Here is a 19,403-nt window from a genome sequence, read left to right as displayed (position 1 = left end):
GATAAAGAGTGTGGAATTCAGGAACTTTCACAAAGTTTATCAGCAAATTCTATACATGGAAAGTGCCCTTTGTAAGGTGCTCATTGCCTGCTTGTATGTTTGTTTGTTTGTTTGTTTTGTTTTGTTATTCCTTGTTGTTGGTTTTCTTGTTTGGTTATTTGGTTGGTTGATGCCTTTTTTTTTGTGGGGGGGGGGGGGAGGGGGCTGAAAGCCATGGCTGCATGTGCAACACATAGTTCCACAGTGAAGTACAGTAAATACTGGCAGTCTATATTATTGATGGCTGCAGATGGTATATTACACACTTCTTTGAATATGTTTCACACCATATTAGGCAGTAAAACTCATAGGAAATTGGAGAACAGAATGAACAGTCTTAATTTGAAGGATGATTGAAATACATGTACCAGCCAAATTTGTTGCAAACAAGTCACTTTAACTTTTTTAATTAAAGCTATATTAACTATGTGTGACTGCATTATGAATCATTCTGAGAACATATGATTTGAACTGCAGGGCTTATAAGGTCCTTGATGGAACATTATTTTCTTATACACCAAAACAAACAGAATATAACGACAAAATACATAGTATGCACCATAACAGCTGCCTTTGATAAAGTTACCATTTTATTGTGAAGGAGCCACAAGCCCCAATTTGTGGTACTCAAATTAGCCCAGGTGCTTCAAGCCTTGAAAACCGCATCATGCAAATTCTTAAAACTCTTTATACACTTCCCAGTTCACACACGCTATCAATATTCTACACAAATGCTTTACGTGGAAGTCATTTGACTGTTAACAACTCTTATTTGATGCACAGATCAGAAAAAATGTTTTGACTTTGGGGAGATCAGCTTTTCGCTGCATATGCAGGGATGATATTGAGGTTTTTTGAAAAAATCGGAAATCAAAATTTTCAGGTGATTTTGATACATGAAAATAGCAGAATGTGTTACAGACTTGAGAAAAGAAAATCTGAAATCAGATTAAAATCTACAGAATATCATGCCTGATATGTTTTTGATGTCACTTGTTACTTAACCAGTTGCTTACTGGAATAGCATGTGCCAGGCCATTACCCAATGAAACCTCAATATCTCTCATCTGCAAAGGGTTCGACACAACTTTGCAGGAGCAAAGAAATGCATAACTGCTCCAGTCACTTAGGCCATGACATCATATGCCTGCCTCCAATGCTCTGGATTTGATGATATTATAACCACTCTATTTAGATTCACAGAATCATCATAAAATGTTGAATTTGTGCAATATCAATCTACTCACAAACACCCTCAGTAAGTATGAACATTGCTGACTGCAACTACTAGCAGTATGTAATGCATTGGTCGAAAACGACAATGTAGGCATACTACAGGTGTGAAATCACAGTGATCTCAAGATTTCAGGGAAATCATTTTTGTTTTGTTTTTTTATATTGCATTCAGTAATGTCTGGATATGCAATTCTGCAAACAAAAAGTCAGATTTATTCAAATTTATGAATTTCGCACCAAGTTGCTTTTATTGCAACTGACAAAATGAACAGCCCTACTTCAATGTAAATACACACTAATTATTCAGTGTTTTAGTAGTAGCCATGATAAGATTTAGCATGGCCACTACAGTACTAAAACACTGAATAATCTGTATTTATTTACGTCGACGTAGGGCAACTTGTTAATCAGTTGCAACAAGGCAAATTATTCTCCCCAAGATCTACACGTCATACAGCAGACACTTCTGTACTACAAACTCCATGTTCATGTCCTCTCCCAAGTTCACTTCTTACGAGTCTGCTAGACTCTGGCTCCACTGACACTTTAGATTCCCATCCGTCCACAAAATAATGAGATGCCAATGGAACACTCGATAAAAAGCAAATGACTGATGCCATCAGCACATCTCTTCACACAGTTTTTAAAAATCGTCCCCTCTCATTTTCAGTCACATTGCCGTATATTACTGCTTTTTACTGCCAACCAACATATCGGAATGGCTCTTCAAACCAAAGGCAGTCCAACAGAACTCTTTATTCCAGTGATGCCCTCACTTCAATCTTCTGTGCACTTCTTTATTTCTCCATCCAGGGAGGACCATGCCAGTCTGTTCCTATTGCAGGAAACATCAACCTCCACATTTCTAACTGTTTAAGAGAAATGCGTTTCTCCCTATTTTTTTGTAGCATATGATTGCTCTTTCAAGTCTATCATGGTGACAGACCAGCTCCTTGAGGTGGTTTGGAGGAACCCCTCGACCACACCCTTGAGGCAATCCATGAAAACAAGCGTTCTCCATCATCCAGATGAACAGACTTCCTTCCATAAGATTGCTGCGGTAGACGACCTTGCAGTGCTGACCTGAAGATGGACAGAACCCTTTTAATACGTGTCCGATGTTGACTAAATCTTTGCGTATATCCATTGCACGGTTTCTCGGGTCACATAGCTTTCTCTGAGGGGTGTATCCCTTTAACTCTTAGCATGCCACGCCCATGTAAACTTGCCTCTAATGGATAGTCACATTCATGTTCACTAGCACAAAGAGGAGTGCTACATTCTTGTTCACTCACAATAGACACACAGTCATTGTCTATGTCGACTGATTGATCTTGACGGCTGGTATCGTATGCTTGATTGATTCCATTCTTTAGGCGATTCCCACGCACCTCGCTTTTATTTGTTGCCTGTAGAGAAATCTTGGCATTGGGCGTCAACTCCTGTTTCTTAACTTCAATCTGCAAATAAATCTTTCCCTACAGAACTTACACCTTGACGCTGGCTGAAAATCCAGTGGGTTCATTAAGATCTAATGCCACAGTCACACATATTTTGACATTCTTACACCAGAGCTCCAAACCCTGAAACACATTCTCTACCCACCTCCTGAAGTACAATCTTCAGTGACTTTACAAATCACTACATGATGGTTGGTACAACCCAAGAGGGTATTAAAACTCCACACAACTCGTCCCTTCTCAATCGCAGTAATAAAACAGAGCCAACATGCTCGATAAATCACGAGAGCAAAGTTGCGTGGACACCAATGCCATCACCATCTTTGCTCCATCCGCACAAAGTCCAATGCTGTACACACTACCGATCTTCCGGAGCAGATATATTTCCTGTTGATTACCTTAAACACTCTTGCACTGCAATCCTTCATGCACTTAACAAACGAAACTTTCCTCCAGATACAGCAGCAGGGCATGAGAAATCAACAAAGAAAAGTGAAAGAGAAAAAAAAGAACCAAAAGGAAAGAAAAAAAATTTGATAATGCAATGTCCAGCTGATTTTGCAACACCACGCACCTCCTCCTTACTTCCATCGCCCCGGCCACTGCTGGTCTTTGCTCGTGAGGGGAACATAGACCACACCCATTAGGGTCTTCTTGGTGATCTGGCCATCCTCTTTCTTGTCATACTGCTCCAGGTTTTGGCTGGCCCCTTGAGGCCCCACTGGGATGATCAGACGACCGCCAGGTTTCAGCTGCTCTATTAACTGCAGAGACAATTCAGGCACACAAGATGGGTACATCAATGCTTTTACAAATGCGATGCCTTGATTATTTTGTTATTTAACTGCAGAGTAATATTCACCATGCAAACTGACAGTGATGTTCACACACCTTTTTGTTCTCACTAATTTCATATGAATTTGAATTTTTTGATTGCTTACAATCGTTCACACATATTATGTGTGAACACTTGTAAGCAATCAAAAAATTTAAATTTATACAAATGCTTTGACACCTTAATTCCAATGCTGAAGGCAGTCTTATCTTACCTTACATTTTCAAATATGTCACAAAATTCAGTGTTCAGACCAGGAGGCCTACTGCATTTTTTTTTTTTTTTTTTTGGTATAGTTTGGAGGTCATCTAGATGAGCTTTACTACCCGAAACACCAAATTAATCACTAAAATCCAGTACTTCAATGACAACCACACCATGGAAAGCTTCTTGTTTAAATAGTATTTGGTAACTAATTGATAACCTTCAAAAATGTATCTATCATTAGCTCACTTTCACAATAAGGAATCACATTTTCCTGGATTTTTGTTTTCTTTGAGAATCTAAGGTATTTACCAGTCCCCATTAAAGAGACAATGATAAATAAGCATAAACAGTATGCATTTACACACACACACATGCAAACTTACGTACATACCTACACATTATCATAATGACATACCTACATAGATACATTCAAACATACAAACTTACAAACATACATATCGATATGCATATAATACACATGCATTCATAAATATACAATGTACACATATACATGTACACACACATACCCTTAAACAAACACATGAACACGGCTGAGATGTGAGACTTACTGCTTTCGGTAATGTAGGGGCTGCCGCACCAACGTGTATAGCATCATACGGGGCACCCGGTACATGACCCTGCCGCCCGTCTCCGACTGAGGAATAAATTTGACATAAACGATTGGCGGAGGTCAATGTGATACAAGTACCTACCTGACCATTGCTAACAGTCAAAATTTCATCTTTCTTTCAGGCAGTGACTCTCATTGCCATAGCAACAGGATGGAGATGAACAACAACAATAGGGCAATTCCAACTAAGAGATATACTATACAAACTAATTGAATGAAACTACTGGTGGATTAGCTTTCTATGATGTAAAAATTAAGCATCCTGGTAAAAGCAAAACAAAACAAAATAAAACAACAAATATGTACATATGCATCTTCATCAAACATTCATTTGAAGACTCATCAAACATATTAAAAATTGATCTTGAAAAGTATCAAAATGAGAGCAACTCGACTGCAGCGCTAAGTTGACTAAGATGCTTCAACCTTACACAATCCTCTTGCACAAAATTATGCTGAAAGTCATGCATTCAGCCAGACTGCATTTACATTTTACTGAAATTCATTGATCTTGACCACTGACCCTGAGACTCCCAGCTGAAGTAATGGCTGGAAATCACTTTTTTCTATCATGGTACAGTGACCATTGTCCAATATCATTTTGCAAAACAACTGGATGAAAAAAAAAAATGGATGAACAACCCGAAAAATATACTTCTCTTCATGATGGACCCGTAAAGAAAGTAAAAAACAAAGAAAAAACAACAACAAATCAAGCCATTATCATTTGCTACACAATGCCAATTTGGCAGGGCAGCAATATGTGTCCATCAGTATACAAATGACGCACAGGTCTGAGTGCGCCAGTCGGAATTGTGTGCATAAGGTAACTATGGAATGCTTAACCCACGAGGCGAAGCCGAGTGGGTTTAGGCTAAATTCCATAGTTACAGCATGCACACTATATTCCGACTGACGCACGAAAAGACATGTGCGTCATCTGATTTATAGAATAGGTAATTTTCTTGCCAAAAACCCATTTTTCTATCATGTTACTCGATGACAAAACTACTGGATGCATTTCCTTTTGGCATGCTGTAAACGAGCATGCATCAGTTTTTACTGGACGCACGGCCAGCCATGCATCCAGTAAAAACTGATGCATGGTTGTTTTAGCCAATAGGCGTCTCGTACTGAGTGCGCGAACGCTTGCTTAGTGCGCGAACGCTTGCTTAGTGCGCGAACCTTTGTTACAAGTGCGCTTACTCTTGCTACAAGTGCGCGATAACATGTTTACCACTGTGACGACTAGACTCAGCGTGCGGCCGGCAAAAATCAACACATAGCTCTCGACCAATCAGATCGCGGGATTTTCGCTACCCATTCTATAATAAAGGCTGTATACAACGCTACAGCCTTTGAGTCACTACGCTTTCTGTGGTGATCACTAATGCATGCCATGAATCCATCTCTGGATGCACAGAATATATTCTGTACCCTTGAAAGGCTAAATATTTTGTAGCTATTCTGCCCTTAGGTACAGTCAAAATGCAATGCCAAATTTTGTTCAAATTGACTTTAATATCTAGAGTAAAGTCAGACAGGCAAAACAGCAGTTTCAGCATAATCAGGCATAAGCTTAAAAATTTATGGAATTTAAATTGCCACAGTTTATGATGAAGACAACCAAGGTAACACTACATGCAACTTAAACAAAGTGTAGAATATTGCACAATACATCAAATCCACTTAGGGTGACAAAATGATACATTCTGTAAAATTCTGTTTTGATCTTTATTTGACTTGATTTGATTTTTGATTGACTGATCTTAAATTGTCTCCTGAGACAAAAACAAAACAAAACAAGAGACCCGGGGGTCTCGTGCTCACCTGAGTATCGCAAGTTCACCTTCCATGCATTCTGGCAGACTCTTACCTGAGAACATTGGAAACCTGTGGTGGGGTAGCTTTGAGAGCTGGGGGCATGGTGTCCATTTGCATATTCCATCACACTGGTAACAAGAAATGTCGCTATGGCGACTGATGCCTCCGCCATAATGCATGATTCTCCCAATAGGTGTATAGTGCAATGTCTTCACAATGTGTGATGACAGTTTCACATACAGTTGTAACTGGCAAAACATTGAAATGACAGGTTTGTCAGAAATATCTTGAATGTTCACTTTCCTTGAACTAGGTTTGCTATAATTGTCTATTAAAGAGTGCAGGTATATGTATTTGGGGAATTGAGGATTTTTACTTGACTTCTGACTGACCCTTTTATAAGTTTACGCATTGAGTAATTTTCAAGGTATGAAGAAAGAGTGTAATTACAGTATAAAATATTTTTTTTTTTTGCATTTAAACCTGGCCTTGACCCTTAACCTTTGACCTTCTGGCAGGAAATTTCCAAGAGAATCTCCATTAGGTAATACATGTATATAAAATTTTAAAAATTATAATGCAAGCATTGCATATACCAGTAAATGAGGGAAATAGTAAAATTTTGAAGAGCTGACCTTGACCTTTGACCCCTGACTATTGACCCATGACCCCTAAATTCCCTAGATAATCCCTGCCAGTCAGTACATGTGTATGTACCAAGTTCCATGAAGATACATTGAACCATTTGCGAGAAAAGTGAAATTGTAACATTTCCACCTAACCTTTGACCTTTTGACCTCTGACCTTATGACATGAAACTCTTTGGAGAATCTTTATGCAGTAGAACATGTCTACACTAAGTTTCAAGAAAATACCTTCAGGCATTGCACAGATATGGAGGAAATAGCAACATTTTTAGCATTTGACCTTGACCTTTTGACCTTTGACCTCTTGCCAATGTTACTAAAATCTACTCAACTGATTGCCCCATAATACATCATCCTTGGACCAAGTTTGGTGAAAGCTGCTTCATCCAGTTTTGAGTTATCACGTAAACTGATAAATTTCAGGATTTGACCTTGATCTTTGACCTTTGACCTCTGTCCGATTTCACTCAAAAATTGGTCAAGTAATTGTCCCACCATACATCATCCTCGGACAAAGTTTGGTGAAATTTGCTTGATCCAGTCTGGAGTTATCGCGTAAACAGATACAATTTCATGATTTGACCTTGACCTTGACCTTTGACCTTTGGCCGATTTAACCCAAAAATCTAATCGAGTAATTGCCCCATCACACTTTATACTTGGACCAAGTTTGTTAAAATTGCAGTCAATATTACTCAAGTTATCGCGTAAACGAATGCGGACATACGTACGGACGTTCGGATGTACGTACGTAAATACGGACGGACGGACGGACGTACGGATGGACGGACGGATAACCCGAAAACATAATGCCTCCGGCACCACTTCGTGGCGGAGGCATAAAAATACCTGCAAGGTACACTGTACTTTATAGAATGTTGGACTATCCAGTTTTGAAAAAAAAAGACTTAAAGCCGTATCACTTTTGATTCTGGAGAATTAGATTATTGAATATTCCTTAATTTCGGAGGTGCATTTGCCTCCCTCCCCCCCCCCCCCCCAATTTTTTTTTTTGGGGGGGGGGGCACTGCAATGAACAAACTTGGAATTACAGTCACCAATATACAAACACAAAGTAATTTTGCTTTATCAAGTCTGGCTCTTGAGAAGAATTGTAAATATTCCTTAATGTTGGGGGGATTAGGCCCCCTCAGGTCCCCAAAGGGAGCATGCTGCCCTGTTGAACAAATTGAGATCTTAACTCCCTGGCATGCAACCTGTCAAGTTTGGTGAATATTCATCAAAGGGTTTTTCAACGATTATGAACATGTACAATTCACACCACCATTTGGACCCATTCCACCCCACTTCCTTGGGTCCCAAGGGGGGGGGGGGGGGGTCCCAAGGGGGGAATGGGCACCTCTGATTCTGCCATGAACAAACTTGAAACAACAGTCATCAATATACTGACTCATTGTATTAACTTAGCTCAATCACTTCTGGTTCTAGAGAAAATCTTTAAAGATTCCTTACTGGGGGGTGGGTTGGGCCCCCCGGGGGCCCCCAGGTGGGGCATGGTGCCCATTTGATGGAATTGAGATTCTATCTCCCTAGGGATGCTACCTGCCAAGTTTGGTGAAAATTCATAAAGGTGTTTTCAAGAAAAAGATGAAAAATTACAATTTAGGCCCTAATTTAGGCCCCCTGGGCCCCCAGGTGGGGCATGGTGCCCATTTGATGGGAATGAGATTCTATCCCCCTAGGGATGCTACCTGCCAAGTTTGGTGAAAATTCATAATGGCATTTTTTTTTTAAAAATGAAAATTTACAATTTGGGCCCCATTAGGACCCCTCCCCATCCCCCTCCCCTGGGTACCAAGGGGGGCACCCCTGATTCCACTATGAACAAACTTGAAACTACAGTCATCAATGTACTAACTCATAGTACTAACTTAGCTCTATCACTTCTGGTTCTAGAGAAGAAGATTTTTAAAGATTTCTTACTTTTGGGGGGTTTGGGCCCCTCTGGGGGCCCCCCAGGTGGGGCATGGTACACATTTGAACAAATTGAGATCCTATCCCCCTAGGGATGCTACCTGCCAAGTTTGGTGAAAATCGGTCAGATCATGGGGTTCTCAAGAAGAAGATGAAAATGTAAAAAGTTTACGCACGACGGATAACGCACGACGGACGCCGGACAAAGAGCAATCGCAATAGCTCACTTGAGCCTTCGGCCCAGGTGAGCTAAAAAGTCTGAAATTTTGCAAAGCATCAACTATCACAATTTCTCAAGATGTGTGGGATGACTACAGAAATGGTGACTACACTTTCAATAAAAATAGACAACTTACCTACTAGTTCAATTCTTCCTGATCTTAGTAGATCTGGATTGTCCTTTTCAATATTCTTCCTAGATTTATCTACAAGTTCCTGGATGTGATCAATACCTACTACTTTGCCTGTAGGGCCAACCTGTGAAGAAATGGACAAAGAAAATAGAAAACAAAGAGAATAAAGATGATAAAGATAGTATACCAATACCCATCAAAATGACAATTTAAATCTTAAAGAGCAATAAGCGGTTTCATAACATATTCAAATTTCATGCCATACCTTTTAAAAAAGGTTGCTCTTGACAACCTGAATGCTTGTCTGAGGCGTGTCCGACATAGCAACAAATAATATATGCAAACTGGATTCCAGCACTTAAATTTAATTTAAGAGGAGCAGGCTAATGGAATAGCTCATAGAATGAAACATCCATAAATTTGAATACATTACGAAAACAGCCTATTGTTCATGAGGCGATTTGACATACAGGAGCACTAAAGAAACTAGGGAAGGAAATTTCTAGTGAATCTTTATTTCACTCAAACAGGATTAGTTTTACCAGGTATATATCAAGTCATCTGCATTTCTGAACTTCAACTGAACCATGGTTAGATTGTTATTAGCTATAATTTGCTGGAGACATTACTTTCAGAAATGCGGCTCATGACAGCATTTACACATTATCCCCTCATACTCCTCTTTTTGTTGATTCTTCTATCTTTTGACATTTAAGTTCATATTGAAGTTCATACCATTTTTCAGCAGGACATGGAAACCTGTGATGATTTGTCATCGTCTTCAATAATGAAGCTAATAGCAACCACTCTAACTCCAATACATGACAAACTGTTAAAGTAGTTTGAAAAATATTTTTGTTGATGGAACTTGAATTCTGTGCATTTGCCTTTATAGATCTACAGTGTACATGGGGTGATTTATGTTTTAGTTCAGAATCCAAGGAGATGTTATTTACCATGAGTGCCATACAAGCAGTCAGATAGCCACTGCCTGAACCTACATCGAGTGCAGTCTTGCCTGGGGCAAGGTGATCCCGAAGCAGCTCCAGAGCATGGGCATGCTAGAAAGAACATACGAAATAGTTCCACTGATAGAAGCAGGACCCTCTGAATGAATTAGTATCAACATATACAAGGCTACCCCGGAGGGCAAAGAGACCATATCATCATCATAACTTACATAATCCTTATCATTATTACCATCACCATCATCATTATCAGTATCGCTATTAGGACTAAACTTACATCATAGCACTCCAATTACAACAAAAATTATCCTCATCATCATTACTAGTCCTACTACCACTGCTACTACTACAAACAAATCTTACTTTTCCATTGAAGTTTCACCTTATTTCTTCAACTGGCATTCAGCATCTATGCAATTCTTGGCTTCTGATGCAATCAAAAGTAAACAAACAGCAGTAGTCACTTTTGCATTTATTTGGTTTTTGCTTTACATATGCAATTCTTACACTATTTCACAGCTTTAAAGGACAAGTTCACCTTCATAAACATAACGATTGAGAGAATGCAACAATATTAGTAGAACACATCAGTGAAAGTTTGAGGAAAATTGGACAATCGATGCAAAAGTTATGAATTTTTAAATTTTTTGTTTTGGAACCGCTGGATGAGGAGACTACTACAGCTTGTGAGTCATATGTGTACAACAGTATAAAGAAAATATAAAGAAAATTCAACATATTTTCACTTTTTTCGCATAATAAAAGAGCACTTGACTTGCCTCTTTCTAAAGGCAGGGGGAATAATATTACCCATAACATTTGTCGGTAACGAGTCGGGGGAATGTGTACTTTTTTCATAAGATGAAATTTTGTGAAATTCTCTTTATATTTTCCTTATTATTGTTGTACGCATGTGACATCTAAGTTTTTCACACACTGCAGTAGTCTTCTCATCCAGCGGTTACTGCACAAAAACTTCAAAAATTCATAACTTTTGAACGGATTGTCCGATTTTCCTCAAACTTTCAATGATGTGTTCTACTAATATTGCTACATTCTCCCAATCCTTATGTTTATGAAGGTGAACTTGTCCTTTAAGCTCCACATCACTAGCTCAAAAGCTTCACATGTCTCAGAATAATAATGTATAATTTAAGGTACTCGGTATTAATCAACTCTAGGCCAACTCCAAGAGTGTTGAATCAAACACTTACCATATGCGGTGCACTTATAGTCACTGCATAACCTGAAAGAGAATGAGGAGACATAGTAGGGCAGAAAGTGTTTCAGTTACACATTCTGAGTAACTTCTCAAGAAAATCCTTACCATTCATACATCTCAGTAAGAAATGAATAGACAAATGAATAAAAGTACCTTGCCTTTACTACAAACAGACTTTAAACGATCTAACACTGTTTAAAATCAACTCACTAGTATCTTGTAAAGCATGCTTGCTTTTTTTTTCTTTTATATGTGGCCAAAGAGTTTGGTTTAAAAAAAAAACACCAAAAAACATGCAGAGACTCCAACTCTCCCGTTTTCGACGGGAGATCTCCCGCCGAAAACCCATTTTTGCAAAATCTCCCGTTCTCCCGTTTGAGATTCAATTTCTCCCGCCCTGGCTCTTTGTCTCCCGTTGGAAAGGATTTCTTGCATATTTCTATCGTATGTTGAAAAAAAATAAGCCTTAGATAGCACCAGAGAGCATCTAGAACCCTAGGAATTTCGCGCTTCGCACACATCAACTTTGAGTCTCCCGTTTGCTCGGGGTTTCAGTCGGGAGAATCTCCAGATCAGAAGGTACTTTGGGTTGGAGTCTCTGAACATGTGACATTCAAATACAAAGTCTGCATCTTGAAAAGTATAAAGCAACAAGAAGAACATAACAAGTGAATGAAATTATAACAGCTATCTATCATCAATATGCAACTGCCACTGATTGTGTGATCTAGGAATTACATACTTACACATGACACTGAATGATAAAAGCTGGATCTCACTAAGGTAGCACACACAAGTTATCCACTCAATTTCATTCATAATACTGTGACCTTGTTAGTTGGCGATTATGGACTCTTCATAAATATATCAGGCTGTTTTGTGCAATCAATCACAATCTCTTCTCACTTGCCTGTTTGGTCTGTTTCCTTTTGAAGTCAGAAACAGAGTAACAGCAACATTTAACTGATACAGAAACCTACATACTGTAGCCTTTTGGGCAGAGATTTTACCGTTATTTGTTTGCTGGATAGTATGCAACTTTAATATTGGATGGGATGTAAAGAGAGCTACCTACCAATACTTTGAGGAGAGTCTGCATATGGGGAGTGTGTGCTGTAGTGCTTGCGATCCACATTTCTCATCGCCTTCAGCACCGACTCGGTCTTAATGATGCCATTTTCTAGAGGATCGAACCATCATTGAGTAAATTACAAGGAATATAGGATTATGACTGGCGTACTTCATGCATTATTTCAAGTCAACTCAGATGACTCTCTAACACTGTATTCAATAGGCATTACTACATTCATCATCATCACCACAGAACAAATTACAAATACCCAGTACCTGGTATCAAGTATTTGGGAGTACTGTATTGGCAAAGGAACGATTCATATAAGAGTAAGACCCTATCATTGTTCATACAATGATGAAATGTGTGTCTAGTGTGACCATGAAACTGTCGAGTTGCTTACCGGCTTTAGCCAATGTATATGGGCTATAAATGATACCTCATTACAGAAAACCATGTCTATTTATCTACTGGGGCACTGCACACTCGTCACTGGCAGGGAAGATATCTGTTATAGACATAATAATGCTCCGACAGTTTTTAGTTATTGTCAGCAACAGAACAGATTCGCTATTGTATCTGTTTCCATAATTGCAACAGCTTACATCAAAAGTTAGAGAGAATACACTTACATGTTTTATCATCCTATCCTTGGTATAAATTAGATCTAGAACCTCTAACGTTAGATCAGATACATGGATCTATAGGATGTAAATTTATAAAATTTACCCATATGATCTATTAACATTTATTTCAGTTCATCATAAGATTCAGTAACACCAACTTGCATGGATGGGACTATCATAATAGGTGGGACTGGCTCGGGTTGGGCCATTATTTCCTGGTAGTGCAGTATCAGGATCTATATGGAAGGCATGTTAGATCAGTGACGGATTTTGGAGCTCGACTCCGTCACCTCGAGAGCTCGTTACTTACCGTGTAGCCTCGTGATGAGTTCCTCGTGTGATTCGCCGCTCGATCTCCACGCCATTTCAGCTCGATGTAGATACCGCGCCCCTGCGGCCCCCATAGGTTCGCATGTGCCGTCCTCTCCGTAGCTGCCGCTTTCACAGTATTCACCCCCTACGTCAACATCGGCAGCCCGATGATCTTCTCCGACAGCACACCTTGTTATGCAGACAAGAACAATTATGAAGAAAGTCTGTTTGGCAACAGATTTAAATCCCGACATGAGGAACACGATTCCACGTCATCCACTTTTAGTTATGACCCAATTATGATATCGTTATGTCACGTCGTTATATCAACATGACACTACGGAGGCGATTCAGTTCCCGAAAAAATATGCGCCCTCAGAAATTGTTGAGCAACATTCAGTCGAGTCTAGTCCACATCACCACCAACTTTGAGCGTAATTTTTTTTAGTGATCTATCACATCGCGCAGCACCGAGGGTGGTTGGCTTCCAGCAAAGAATATAAACTCGTAGCACCAGGCAAATCAAAGGCAATACAAAAAGAAAATCAGAATGCCGTGCCCCAAAAGAAAAGAAAGAAAGAAAGAAAGGAAATCAGTAAAAACAGAAACTAAACGCTTACCCGGAAGAAATATGAATGAGATAAGGGACTTAACTCATTATCTCCTAAAAAATCAAAATCCAACACGCCAGAGGTCGCTAGTGAAACGGAATAGGCTTCACAGGAGATTCGAACAAAAAATAGGAATGCACAGGTCACGCACATACTTTTTATTGGCTCGCGGTTGTTTCCCCCGAGGGATGGTCTGGGGGATTCCCCTCCTCCCCCTCCCCTCCCCTCCCCTCCCCCTCCTCCAAAGCTCCTCCTATGGAAAGTAACTTGAGGCGCGGGGGAAGGGGTGCCATGGAAATGATGCTGATTTCTTTTTAATTGTAAAAAGCATGTAACCTCGCGTCATGTCAATGCTGATGTTACTAAAAGTCCCGAATGGTAGAAGAAAAAAAAAAAAAAAAAGAATAATGTGCGACCTACAACGGCACCTTCCACGGTTTGTTTGAATGGACATTAATTCGCTTGCCTGATTTTGCAATATGAACAAAATGATGTGAACTCCCATTTATTGTCATACAATAGTGGTAGGGCCCTACGTGAGAGATTCTTCAAACTCGCACATAGGGCCTTACCTGAACAACAACGACAACAACAACAACAAACCAGAAGCTTCAAATTTCATATGTTTTCACAAAGCAGTGGTAGTCAGCATAATAATTTTGTCTATTTTACGCAAAAATAAATGAATAAAGATGATTACGCATGTCATGGTCGTATTGGATGTCATACTGTACTTTTTTTTCTTAAGCTATCATAATTATCGATTTTGGTCAATTGTAATTTGGCAACGATGACTTTATTTTTGAATGAAAAAGTAATTGCTTAGTAATTGCATCTTGAAATTAGTTTGGTGTAAATGCTGACGCACAAAACACAGGCAAAAGACGCTCGCGAAGCAAAGACGTAGGAAGATAGGACAAACAGCAAGAGAAAACGGGAAGGGGAGGTTATAGAGGGAGAAGGAAGGAAGCCGGGGGGGGGGGGGGGGAGTAAAGAAGGAGGAAGGAAGGAGGGAAGGACTATGCTAAGAGGTAGCAGAGGTCCGCAACTCATGCAGGGCTATTGCCAGACACTATAATCCATTGGCATGAGCAAAGTAATCAACATCCAAAAAAAGAAGTGTAAACATGATGAGATGAAAAAATTTGTAGCTCAAATGTTATCTAAAAATCAACTAAAACTATCTTTAATTTTCTCTTAAACACAGTAAGACTTGGTGCATCTTTTAAATCATCACTTCCAGTTGGTTCCAAAAGCTTGGTCTACCAATAGGTGCCTGCTGTATAAACATAAGTATTCTGGGCAAAGATGGTACGGAGTAAAGAAAAATAAAATTCACTGAATTTTCGTGTCAGATACATAATTTATGAAAACTGACATGTTTTTTTACTTTAGGCAACCCATTTTCCCCCCTAAAATCAAACATAAATTGTCCTAAAATCTTTAACCTTCAAAATTTTACTTTTCAAAAACAATTTGTCAGTTTGGCCACATGGTTGTAAGTGATATAATTCTCAAAGTCTTTTTTTTTTGTAACAAATACATTTTCAATCAAATATAGATGGGTATTTCTACCATAGTTAATTAATACATGGAAATATAAGACTGTAATAAAAATCGAGTAAAGTATGGGCGGGGAAATGCTTTAACTTATTGAGCCAATATTGGGGGATTTAATCTTACAACAATGATGAACATGAAATTTCCAAGACAACTTACTGTCAACATAAAAACCAACAAGGAATGATAATAATGATGATAATAGATGAAACCATTTCTAGGGGAGTGCCATCAAACATAACATTGCCTGGCAGCGTTTCAAGTTAATTACTAAAAAACATAAACTTATAGTATTTTGTGAATTGATATATGGTTTATTTGCCCGTATCCATTGTGTATAACGTGTTTCAACTCTTCATTGATAGTTTGTAAAAGAATGCCGGAGTCTCTGTGGGAATGCAGAGACTCCAACTCTCCTGTTTTCGACGGGAGATCTCCCGCCGAAAACCCATTTTTGCACGATCTCCCGTTCTCCCGTTTGAGATTTGATTTCTCCCGCCCTAGCTCTGTGTCTCCCGGTGGAAAGGATTTCTTACTTATTTCTATCGTATGTTGAAAAAATAAGCCTAAGACAGCACCAGAGAACATCTAGAATCCTAGGAAGTTCGCGCTTCGCACACATCAACTTGGAGTCTCCCGTTTGCTAGGGGTTTCGGGCGGGAGAATCTCCTGATCAGAAGGTGCTTGGGGTTGGAGTCTCTGGGAATGAAAATGATTGGAGTCATCGACAAATACAATACTAGTAAAAGAAATGTAAGAAATGTCAATGTAGGTATAGGGAAGGAAGAGAAGAACATTTCATAACGAATGGAAGATAAATACATTTCTGTTGTGAAAGGGAGAGAACAAAAATCCAATATCTAAGCGAAATATTTTATAATTGTTTTATTAAAACAATAAAAACGTGAGAATCACATTTATAGTAGTAATTTCTTGACAGTTCAGTAGAAATTAGCTCAAGCCCCTTTCTTAGTGCAAAATAAAGAGTTTTCAACAACAACAACAAAATAATATTATTCTACATAATATTAATAGCGCGACAATATTGTTTCAATCTATAAGTGCAGGAAATTAATATGTAATGGTGTTAAAAAAGGGGAGGGAAAATTCAGGAGATCGGAAGTAGGATTGAAAACCTGCTTATATTCAAAACACACAATTAAACGAACAAACCGAAATTCGCAGCAGTAATCTTAGCATGTTTATTTTGCATTCAACAACTCCAAAACAAAGATCAACTCACGACCACTGATCTCATAGAGATCTGGGGGGTGTTTCATCAGCGTTTGTCAATTTCAGCAAAATCCTTGGTTTTGATTGGATGAGATGCTCTGGTCGCTGCTACTATGGTGATTGTCAGCGCTGACAAACGTTGATGAACACCCCCCCCCCCCCCCCCCCCCCCCGCGGTGCTCACTACACTGACAAAATGTTGTCTTGTTGATGACGGTAGATGGCGCCTGTCTCATAGCATCAGAGCGGGTTGCGCGGGTTGCTCTGTGATATTATTTACCCCATGAGGTTCTGAACCTCTTTGATAAACCCGCTCTGCACAGCATGAGCCTGCTCAAACCTGTCCCGTGTGTTGTACTGTGGATTGGATATTGGAGCTATATAGCCCTCGCGGCAAAGTACATTATGTTAAAAATTATTTCTTTTGACTCAATGAAACATATGACTTAAAAAAAAGATGACCTACTATGTCTCTCGTGTGTCGCATGTCTACTTCGACCTCCAGAGGAAATGAAAACCACCCCAAAAATCAATCAAATAAGCAAGAAAAATTGGCAAACAAGGTCACAAACAAAAAGCAAATCATTTCTACACAGTGTAGACTGGTAAGAAGCCTATGTATATCGTATATCTGTACCTAAGCATTAATCTACATCGTTTCAATCGGTTTATCATTTATTTCCCCCTTCATTCTTAAAATATTACGTAATGATGGCTCTGAAATCAACTGTTGATTCTAATTATAAACACAATAACTATAAAAATAACACACCGAGAAATGATGTGAATAAAGATACCGTTTCATAGATATTCACTGACATCACATTTATTTTACGAAATAAGCCTTCTTCAAATCTTGATAGGTGCATCCACATGAGGTCTCAAATTTGCTATTCATTACCTTAATTCAAAGTAAACCAACATGAAAGGTATAGGAAAGTTGAAAGGAAGGCAATGTTTTTATCTCGTATACGTGGGCATCATTCTTAAAATCGAAATGAAAGATGACTCAAATTGTTTTTTTTTCTTTAATCAGATGAATAGTAGGTCTATGTCCCCCAAACAACAACAATAATAACAACAACAACAACAACAACACATTAACCTCAAAAGTGAATTCACGATGTCAAATTCTTCTAATAGTGTTTGTAACTTGGTCCCAAACTCTAAAAAGCAGCACGAAAAAAGAAAGAAAGAAAGTAAATAAGTAACAAAGGAAGTTAGAAAGAAAGAAGAAAAAAAGAAAGAAAGACAAATAGAAATTTCGTTTTGAAAAACAAACCCACCCACAAACGGAATAGAGAATTCTTCATTCCAAAACCTTTGATTATTTTTCTACTTTTTTTTTTACCCACTAGCAGTTGGATAATTAAGTCCTTTTCAGCGTCTAAATTAAGCAAGTAGCGTTTCACGGTAACCAGTATCTCAGATAGATAGATAGACAGATAGAAAAATGCTATATGCATGGTTAAAGTTGAAATGTACACGAGTTAAGTCATAGGACCAAATACTAAAACGATATCCAACAATTATTATGGGCCTACAAACTGAAAAAAAAAATCGACATAATTATACACAGCGTAAAACCGATCAGATTTCGACGCAAGAGCATGAACCGGCCAACCAGCTCATAATTAAACCAGTAAATTCGCAAAAATAACATCAAAGACCCAGAAACGAGTAAAATAGGAGACATGGAATATTCTTTCAATAAGAAATTGGCCATCCGCGGGTAGGTTTCATGGCTCAGTTCAAGCGGATGTGGCAGAGGAATGTTGCGTAACCCGATCAGCTGATAATGTCCAGACGTGATTACCGTTCCCTAGCGATCGATGCGATGCGGGTACCATCATCGTATCGTGTGAGGATGTTTTTCCAAGTGGGTGAGCTGGAACGTAACGCCTAACGTTACAACTGGAACTCCAAACTTCTCCTTGAAATTGTGGCGTAAATGGTAAGAAAATTCAACATATTACAAGTATGTTCTTTTTTCTTCAGACTAGGGCTAGTCATAAACAGCCAAGAAGGTGACACCCGATTGGAATCGGAAGGCATCTAACTTGGTCGTATCAAGAGAAGCGCGCAACGTCGTGCGCACCTTCATCGTTGTTTAGTTTTATAGCTAAGTCCCACGCGCATACAATGATGTTGGTTATTTCTTGCAACTTGAGTTTTCAAACTATGGAAGGTTATCCTCAGTCTGATCCACATGCGAAGTAAACTAAAAGAAATGGATTTTGACAAATCACCATCATGTTTTAGCAGGAGCACTGTAATTACATTATAGGAGAATGTACTGAAAAGATAATTTGCTATGCCTATACTGGTAGAACACTCTAAATTTAATAGATCTAGATATATAGCTAGATCTCTATAAAAATTGTCAAATAAAAGCAGCAGTCGCACAAAACAGATAAGGAACACTAGATAACTGCAGGAAAAAAATCAAACATATGTAAAGAGAGACAGTAAGCCCATCATACGGATACCGTGATGTTAAGGCAGCTGTGTTAGACTGTTAGTCATATCATATGACTAGCTCTACAGCATCAATTTTATAATCATCAAAAACATGAGTCATGCACAACAAAATGGTACAGTCTGCAGCATGTGACTGTCTTGGATTTGAATG

The 19,403-nt window shown here is 38.9% G+C and overlaps 1 protein-coding gene across 1 annotated transcript; it reads right to left on the bottom strand.

Annotated features, from left to right (window-relative positions):
• Positions 1 to 247: 247 nt before the first annotated feature.
• On the bottom strand, positions 248 to 13,647 carry LOC139734088 (protein-L-isoaspartate(D-aspartate) O-methyltransferase-like). Its single transcript, XM_071644901.1, has 7 exons — positions 13,366 to 13,647; positions 12,433 to 12,537; positions 11,350 to 11,381; positions 10,124 to 10,228; positions 9,171 to 9,291; positions 4,347 to 4,432; positions 248 to 3,499 (listed from the first exon to the last, which is right to left on the bottom strand). The coding sequence occupies exons 1-7, from the start codon at positions 13,619 to 13,621 to the stop codon at positions 3,317 to 3,319; spliced, it is 888 nt and encodes a 295-aa protein (XP_071501002.1). The 5' UTR covers positions 13,622 to 13,647; the 3' UTR covers positions 248 to 3,316.
• Positions 13,648 to 19,403: the final 5,756 nt, after the last annotated feature.

The sequence above is a fragment of the Diadema antillarum genome, unplaced genomic scaffold, assembly GCF_040938485.1.
Source record: "Diadema antillarum isolate AM-2024a unplaced genomic scaffold, OU_Dant_1.0 seq00000510_RagTag, whole genome shotgun sequence".
Classification (NCBI taxonomy): Eukaryota; Metazoa; Echinodermata; class Echinoidea; order Diadematoida; family Diadematidae; genus Diadema; species Diadema antillarum.
This window is presented reverse-complemented; position numbering and strand designations above follow the sequence as displayed.